We start from the raw sequence: 9356 nt of genomic DNA, 5'->3' as shown, positions 1-9356 counted from the left end.
TGCGATAGTTCTTATAGGTTTGTATATTTTCATATCATCAGCAAAACTTAGAACTTTAGAGCTATGAAATCATGAATCGATATCGTTAATAAAGATCACGAAAAGCAGAGGACCCAAAAGGGATCCCTGGGGCACTCCACTGGGCACATTAATCCAACCAGACGTGTAATTGCTGACCACAACAGCTTGCGATCGGTTATCAATGTAGGAGGAAAACCACCTGAATAAGTCACCTCGAATTCCAGATCGATGTAGCTTACACAAAAGAAGCTTATGATCAACTCGATCGAATGCCTTGCTGTAGTCCGTATAGATTACATCAGTTTGAAGGTGATTCTCCATATTTTCTGTTAATTGTTCATTCAATATTAGAAGGTTAGTGACTGTCGATCTCCCTTTCAAGAAACCATGCTGTGACAAACTAAAAGAATTGTGAAGTGCTGCATAGAGTTGGTTGTAAACTATTCTTTCAAATATTTTTGAGATTATGCAGAGTTTGGAAATCGGCCTGTAATTAGAAACAAGATTCTTTGGACCCTTTTTGTGAATCGTATGTTGTGTGTTTTTCAATAAAGTTCTATTGTATTTATTTATTTAATAATTCTTTTGTTTGTATTGTTACGTGAAATTACTGGGTAACCGATCACCTTCTTCCATATATGTGCAACTCACTATATGAAATGAAAGTCCCACCGCAGACATGACGATTAACTTTGTTCTCTGTCGAATCACTTCGTTATTCGATTCATAACTAACCTAATAGTAATATTATAAGTCAATTTGCATAGGTTTTGCACTTTTTACTCACTTTTTGTGAAGTTTGTAAGAATATAAACTTAAAGCAAACCAGATTGTACCTATCTCAACTTGTAAAGTTAGATGGATTTTTGAAGACGTTGTCCATACTGGACGAGATTGTAGGACACATCTTACTTTACTATACGTCGTAGGTACTTAGAGGCATTTGTAGCGTATAGTTATAGGGAGAATTAATATATTTAAATACTTACATAATTTCATTATATAATCTAAGAACAGGGAACCTACCTATGTAACGAATAAAAATATTTTAAGCATAAACATATTACATTATGTTTAATTACAAACTAAATATGAGCTTCCCAAAGTTAAGTATCAACTTGGTTAGTCAACCACCGACCACTAATCCAACTGGCTAATCCTTTCACTTTCACACGGTGACTAACTCTAGTCCAGCACTACAAATTTTCAGCGACACGCTTAGAAGAACCCCAGTTTTTCTGAGGCCCAATAAATAGATGTGTTTATCCAGAACATAGCAACTTTTTGTAAAACTACTATGCATTTTTTATTAAACTTATAATACTCTCACGACACGAGCAATGAAACAGAAGCCAGTGACATATTATAATTAATTATGGAACAGCAATGGCAGGTGGAACTTTTTCATTGCTCGCCAGTGTATTTACTTTAGTAAGCACGAAGTATATTATAAGTACTATTTATAGGTATCTTATAAATTTCCATCTGGTGGTTGTGTCGTGTTGGAACTTGTTGATCGTGATTACTCTCGTGACTTCACGGAGATAACTTTCCTCTATTGAAACAATTTGAGCAGTCTTTGTCCTCTTGTCTTGGCTCAGATGTTATTTGTTTCGCGGCTGTGACAAAACTCTGTACTAATAACTATTACTTAATTGACTTGCAAAAGCTTGGAAAGTTTAGTTTTATGTGTCAACTATTAGTAATATAGGTACCTACTTATAGAATGTTGAGGGATGTATATTTTCATTTAGACAGAGTGATAAAAAAAACTATGATAATTTCAATAAGGCGGCTAGCGCTACAGGCTGGCTACGTCATCGTAGCGCTACAGGCTGGCTACGACGCGTAGCGCTACAGGCTCGCTACGACGGCGTAGCGCTACAGGCTCGCTACGACGGCGTAGCGCTACAGGCTGGCTACGATGGCGTAGCACTATATTTATTTATTTATTTATTATTTATTTAATCCTTTATTGCACAAATATAAAAATAAGTGTACAAAGGGTGGACTTAATGCTACAAGCATTTTCTACCAGTCAACCCACAGGAGGTGCAAGAAAATTTTATTATAGTCATAGTATTTACGCATACAAAAGTTTTGTGACCCTAATGGGAGTAATGGTAAATTTTAACTATCATTATAAGGTCAACTAGATATAATCCGCTAGGTCACACGGAACGTCCGTCCATTTCGCGGGAGCCACGTCGCCGTCGCCATATCAGCCATGTTCCTACTTCCTAGGCATACAGATGTGCCATGCCAGTCATATATACAGGGTGTACTAAGCCGAAACCAGCATGTGCAGCATGTTATATCTAAGCCCGAATCTGAAATCTGAATTTGAAAATTCGCGAAAAAAAAAATTCATTTTCCATAGATTTTTTTTTTCGCTTTGAGTAGCGCCATCTAATGAACGCGCTAGTGATTCAACCAGATGCCTGCAACATAGACATGGCGACTGAATGACACTAATCATAAATAATAATACCTATTTAAATACAGTTATGATGGTGTATTCAATCATCAATAATGTTTACCTGCTTACGTTAATAAAGTAACTTATAACATTCCAGCCCTCCATTACTTGTGCATACTCACCAGTATACCTAATTATTATTTGAGCAAGTCGACACCAAAATCCAATATCATATTAAACTTCAAAACAAATCAAAATACACTGTTGATCTGAATCTCAAGCAGCTCGCTCGAAGGCACTTTCCACCCACCTGTACTTGCTAGGAGCCTACCTGGTATACTTTTATGAATATGATTGTACTTGTCAGCCTCTCGGCGCTTGCACGAATCGATCGAGCAACAAGTAACCCGGCCTCAGCCTCCGCAAACACACATGCCTACTGCTCTACATACTCGTACGCACACCTAGCTACAGGTAAGCCTCGTCAAGCGCTACTTTGTGCCGTCCTTAACTCTTGTCAGATACGAGTGATAATCGCAGTGACTGTAGATGTGTGTTCGGTTGTACCTTTAGGTACTTTGCACGACCCGCAGTTTCGAGGTTCAACTTAAATAAAGAGTTTGGCGAGCTTGGAGTTCACGGGCGGGATACTTGCTATCTAAGTTGTATGTACTTAGGTACTGCCATCAGTCACTGACATACATGCGATTCAGTTTAGTAACTACGAATATACCTACATACAATAAAATAGCCATGTATCGTATTCTATCCACCCGCGCCCAGCTACACTGAATTAACATAATATATCCTCCTCCTCCCCGCCCCTTAACCGGTGTTGACGTAATTTGTTTACTCCCGAACTTAAAAAAATATTTTGAGTGATTTAAAACAGTTGTTTACGATTAAAAGTTAATAATACGTATTAGTCAGTGAAACGTGCATACGCTTTAAGTGTTAGAAAGTGAAAATCCTGAGGGAATCAAGTAAAAACACTTAAAAACCCATACAAGTTTTTGTGACACCTACCTACACAAAATACTTCAAGTGATACGTGCACCTAAGTGCCTGTCGTAAAAGTTTTGCAAAGTCTCGTATCGGAAACATTATCAAGATGGACAAATTTTTAAAAAACCAGAAGATCCAGGACTCGCCCTCCACATCAAAGGTATTATCTACTCCTACAAGCAGTTTTTCAGGCTCTGCCCCCAACCTAACCGCAACGGAAGCATTAGAAAATGTAAATATTCCTTATCGCAACAAGCGCCTTCGCAATGATGATGGAAATATATCGGAACAAACAAGTTTTCTGGAACAACTACAAACCATGTTCGATAAATGGGAGGAAAAACAGGATAGAAGGTTCAAAGATCTTCAAGTAACCGTAAAGGAGATAAAAGAGCAAAATGACTCAATAGCTGACTCTGTAAATTTTCTAGCAGCTCAAAATAAAGAACTGGAGGACAGACTTAATAAGCTTGAACAGGAACGCAAAGCTCACTTATCATACATACAGACCTTGGAAGATAAGATGGAGGGACTTGAACGCAGCTCCAGATCGACATCCATAGAAGTAAGAAATATTCCTGTGAAAAATCCTGAAACAAAGAGCGACTTATGTAACATCATTATAAACGCAGGTAAAGCCCTGAATGCCAATATTTCACCAGCAGAAATCAAGGACGTGTACCGAGCGTACTCCAAACCTGGAACCACTAAGCCCATTGTTGTCGAGTTTACAACTAATATAAAAAAAGATGAAATACTTACTTCCGTTAAAAAGCACAACAGAGACCACAGAGGTAAGAAACTCACCACTGCCCAGCTGCGAATAACCGGTCCTGAAACGCCAGTATTTATTTCGGAATGGTTGACCCCGAAAATGAAAAGAATTCATTTTCTAGCCCGAGACTTTATGAAAACCTATGACTATTCCTATTGTTGGACCTCGCGTGGATGTGTCTACCTCCGGAAGAAGGAAGGTGCCCCTGCTATACGTATCATAGGGGAAACTGACCTCAATAAGCTAAAGGAACAGCAAAAATGACTATTACATTTGTTAAATAATATTTATAAAGTTCTTAAAACTAACTATTTAAAGCTACTTTGCTTTGTAAACAGAATCTTTTCAATTTACCTTTTGAAACTAAGTATTACATTCATAAATTGTTATCAATTAAATACTGATCATGTAAACCTACACACACACACACGTACACATACACTACACACATACCTAAACACTATGAAAACTGCACAATAAGTACTACTTATTATTCTGGGACAATAGTAACTTACTTTCTCAATATGTATTTTACCTTTAAAGCTGTAACAAGAAACCTGAATACGTATTCTCCATACCTATGTCTACACATACCTATGTACATATACCTACCTAACTTATACACAAACTGAGACATAAATATTATATTATTTTATTATTATAGTATGTCTTTAAACAATAATATAATTAAAATAGCCGCGGATCTGGACAGTATGTCGGGATCAAATGCGTTCATATGCACACCTGAACAATGCTCCTCGTATTTAAATAAAAAACGTTGTTACCTAAACGTTGTACATTGGAATATTCGTAGCATTGGACATAATTTCAATGAGTTAATAGTTTTACTTAGGGCGGATTCGGCCAACGTCGAGTAACTATTTACTCACGAGTAAACTACCAGTTACTCGCGAGTAAGCAGATTTTGCATTCTACCAAACCTGAAAACAAGATAACTAGCTTATCCCAAGAATAAAATGTTATACCGCCGAAATTGACCGTGTAACGAGCTTATCCGAGAGTAATTTTGTAATGGCGGCAGCACATCAGCTGATTAGAAAACCGTCATAATGACATATAAACACATCTGTCAAAACATAAACAAAAGTACGTTAAAAGGCAAAGTCTCAGAATAACAACAGCGAATAAAATTTTAAAACATAAACAATTTCATACTTTTATAATCCATTCAAACTAAGTTGGCATGTCATTTCTATTGCATGCTTTGAAACGCAGCTATTTTTATTTTAGTTGCATTACAGTTTCGTTCCTCGTTCATTCAATTTAATCATGGTATAACTTGGTAGAATGCAAATGTACTTATCCTAGATATTTACTCGCGTATAATTTTAATCCCGGTATAGTTATTCTCGTGTAACGTGATGTTTGGACGAATTCACCCTTAGTAGAATAGATATCTCATGCGACGTCATCATACTTACTGAATGTTGGCTGAGTAAAAATTTGACGCTTCCTGTGTTGGACGGTTTTTGTTGTTATTGTTCCAATTCTAACAATCAAAATGATGGTGTGGTGTTATACGTTAGGAAAAAACTTGACTGCTGCGTTTGTAATTATACCTTATCAGATGCAAACTGTCTTATTCTAAAATATAAAAGTGAGGTGGCGTTGATAGCAATATACCGATCACCCCAGACAAACAATATAGGTAATTTCATGAAAAGTCTAAATGGGTTGCTACCGACTCTATCCCAATTTAGATCACTAGCCTTAATAGGAGATATGAACATTAATATAATTCCTGACCCGTCAAATCGTATAGATGCTGACGACTACCTAGAACCGCTAGCGGCCTTCGGGCTTCTCCCCGCACATCAATTCCCAACTCGCGAGAAAACCTGCATCGACCACGTCATGTTAAGAACTAAATCAGACTCCACCACCCTTGTACTTGATATTAGCTCTCCCCTTGACCATGCCCCTATCTTTTTTGGTACTGATATTCAGACAAAAACTACAAAGACAAATGAATCAATTACTAAAATAGATAGACCAGCGATTATCAATGATATAAAAAACACTGATTTCTCGCCTGTCATGAAATCTACTGATCCAAATCATGCAGCTGAGTTGTTGGTTGCAACCATTTCTTCAATTATTCAGGAGAATACTCAAATTATTAGATTAGCCAGACGGAAAAGAACAATAAAACCGTGGATAACACCGGGTCTACTAAAATGTATCAGAAACCGTGATAAACTTCACAAAAACTCAAAAAAATATCCAGAAAATATGACCTTACATGTCACCTTCACAAGATACCGTAACTTCTGTAACAATCTTTTAAAGAGAATAAAACGAGCTTATGAGCAGAACGAGTTCGACAAAGCAAAAAATAACCCTAAAGCGACATGGGAAGTAATTAAAAAAGTATCAAATTTAGAACGACCCCGCTCTCCTCCTGTGGAACTTTTAAAAATAAAAGCTGAACCAGCAGCATCTATTAATGCTGTTAATGATTTCTTTGTTAATGTTGGGAAAAATCTAGCGGAAAAATTTACGCCAGCCACCAAAAAGGACAGAAATATAAACTGTGCTGAGCCGAACTGTGATTCTATGGCTATAATCGAAACATCTGACGACGAAATTAATAGGATCATCCTAAGTTTGCGCAGTGATTGTGCGGTTGGTTGGGATGGTATATCATCTTCTGTCATTAAGGCATCGCGACAGTACATTGTACCACTCCTGACCCATATCTGTAACCTATGCATCAACTCTGGAGTATTCCCTTCTGTCTTTAAAAAAGCCATAGTACACCCTGTCTTCAAGTCAGGAGACAGGGAAACAGTTAACAATTATAGACCGATATCAGTCCTGACTACCTTATCCAAAGTCCTGGAAAAGGTATTAAATTCAAGACTCGTAAATTTTATGACCAAATACAATATTATATCCAAAAATCAGTACGGTTTTCAGGCAGGAAAATCTGCGGAAGATGCTTTACTTGATCTCACAAATCATCATCACGACCCATTACGTCCCCACTGCTGGGGCACGGGTCTCCTTCCAATGAAGGAAGGGTTTAGGCCTAGTCCACCACGCTGGCCAAGTGCGGGTTGGTGGACCCCAACACAAGCAAGCTTGTGCTGAGAGAGTTGTCGGGTAAGTGGGCAACCCGACTGTCAGATGTTTTCAAGCCGCCCGAAGGCCTCTGACTAGGCTTAACGACTGCTGCCGAAGCAGCAACCGGGACCCACGGCTTAACGTGCCGTCCGAAGCACGGAAGCGTCCAGAAAAGCACCACTTGAAATTGGTCACCCATCCAATGGCTGACCGTGTCAGTTGTTGCTTAACCTCAGCGATCAGTTACGATCACTGAGGCCCGCTCGACTACGGACGCTTCTCATCGACCTCTGCAATCTGCAAATTCCTTACTGTAAGATCATAGCGTATGCTGATGACACAGCGCTTCTAATCAGAGGGAAGACATGGGAAAAAGCACATCAAAATGCCGAAAATGCTATTAAAACAGTAATGTCCTGGTTTTCTGCTAATATTCTTACACTTAATATTGACAAATCTCAATTTATTACCTTCAGCGCCAGAGCCTATAATCAACCCCCATTAGAATCTTATCATCTTAAAGCACATAACTCCACATGTACTAAAGTAGAAGAAGATTGCAACTGCTTAAAGCTGGAACGCTCCTCATGCGTCAAGTATTTGGGTGTTATGATAGACAATACACTAAGCTGGAAGCAGCACATTGAGTATCTTAAACCTCGTGTCAGAAAGCTGATCTATGTATTTAAGAAACTTCGATCTTCTGCTCCTACAAATACAATTTTTATGGTTTACCATGCGCTTGCTCAATCAATCTTATCTTATGGGATTTCTGCCTGGGGTGGTGCCGGTATTACATCATTTCTTAGCCTTGAAAGGGCATAAAGAGCTGTGTTGAAGGTATTATCAAATAAACCTTTTATATACCCAACAACCAAACTATACCAGGAAAGTCGAGTTCTGACCGTCAGACAGCTCTTTATTCTTCAGATAGTTCTAAGACAGCATACTTCCATTATATATGACCTAAACCATATAAAACTAAAACGTAGATATGACCTTGTCTGCAAAGTTCCCTCACATAAAACAGCCTTAGCACAACGTCACTTTAAAGTAATAAGTGCACGTCTTTATAATAAGATTAACAAAGAAATTAACATATATCCCCTTCAGTTGCGAAATTGTAAATTATCTATTACTGAGTGGCTTTTGAATTTGACAGCTACTGAAACTGAAAATTTGCTCACCCCCATAATTTGAAAATGAATAAAATACTTACATACACACACACACACACACACACAAACACACAACACACACACACACACACATACACACACACCCTAGATCAGTGTTTTTCAACCTTTTTCATGATGCGACCCCCCTGGTATAAAAAAATATTTCGCGACCCCCTTGACCCTTTTGGTTTTTATCTAATACCAATTTATGGTATCCATGATTAGGATTCGAAGTACATACCTACTTATCCGATTTAATTACATTCCTAGGACTAATAGCATTGGGACCTGGAATTTATTTTTAAATTATCTTTTCTTTCTAACTTATTTGAGCATTTAAATATCTTGAATAAAAGTCTTTAAGGGTGAAATAAAATTGTAAAAGACAAAATGGACAACCTGGTTTTACGATAAAAAAATATTTGTGGTTGTCGTCTTTGAACCAGACAGAAAGGCCTCTCATACTGCGTTTGCCTGTTCGTGGTCTCCACTCGAGAACTCGTCTACCCCAACGGTCATCGGTTCTTCGGAAGATATGACCAGCCCACTGCCACTACAGATTGCATATTTTGTCAGCTATGTCGGTAACCTTAGTCCTCTGACGGATAACCTCATTTCTGATATGATCCTTCAGAGAAACCCCAAGCATAGCTCTCTCAATAGCATCCTAAGCTACTTTAAATCGGTGGACCAGTCCTAGCGTCAGTGTCCACGTCTCTGCACCATACGTCATCACTGGTAGGACGCACTGGTTGAAGACTTTTGTCTTCAGGCTATGAGGAATAGCCGAGGAGAATATGTGACGAATTTTTCCGAATGCAGCCCAACCCTGTTGGATGCGCCTTGCAGCCTCCTTGTCGAAGTTGCTTCT

General features: G+C 38.3%; 1 protein-coding gene across 1 annotated transcript; it reads left to right on the top strand.

Moving 5' to 3' along the window:
- The first annotated feature begins 4885 nt into the window (after positions 1-4885).
- LOC125489786 lies at positions 4886-7798 on the top strand. The gene is made up of 3 exons (XM_048626852.1): positions 4886-5073; positions 5627-6599; positions 7784-7798. Exons 1-3 carry the CDS (start codon positions 4886-4888, stop codon positions 7796-7798), a joined length of 1176 nt encoding a protein of 391 aa, XP_048482809.1.
- Positions 7799-9356: the final 1558 nt, after the last annotated feature.

This window comes from Plutella xylostella, chromosome 17, assembly GCF_932276165.1.
Source record: "Plutella xylostella chromosome 17, ilPluXylo3.1, whole genome shotgun sequence".
In the NCBI taxonomy this organism is placed as follows: Eukaryota; Metazoa; Arthropoda; class Insecta; order Lepidoptera; family Plutellidae; genus Plutella; species Plutella xylostella.
Note: the sequence above shows the minus strand (reverse complement) of the source record. Positions and strands in the feature narration are given on the sequence as shown.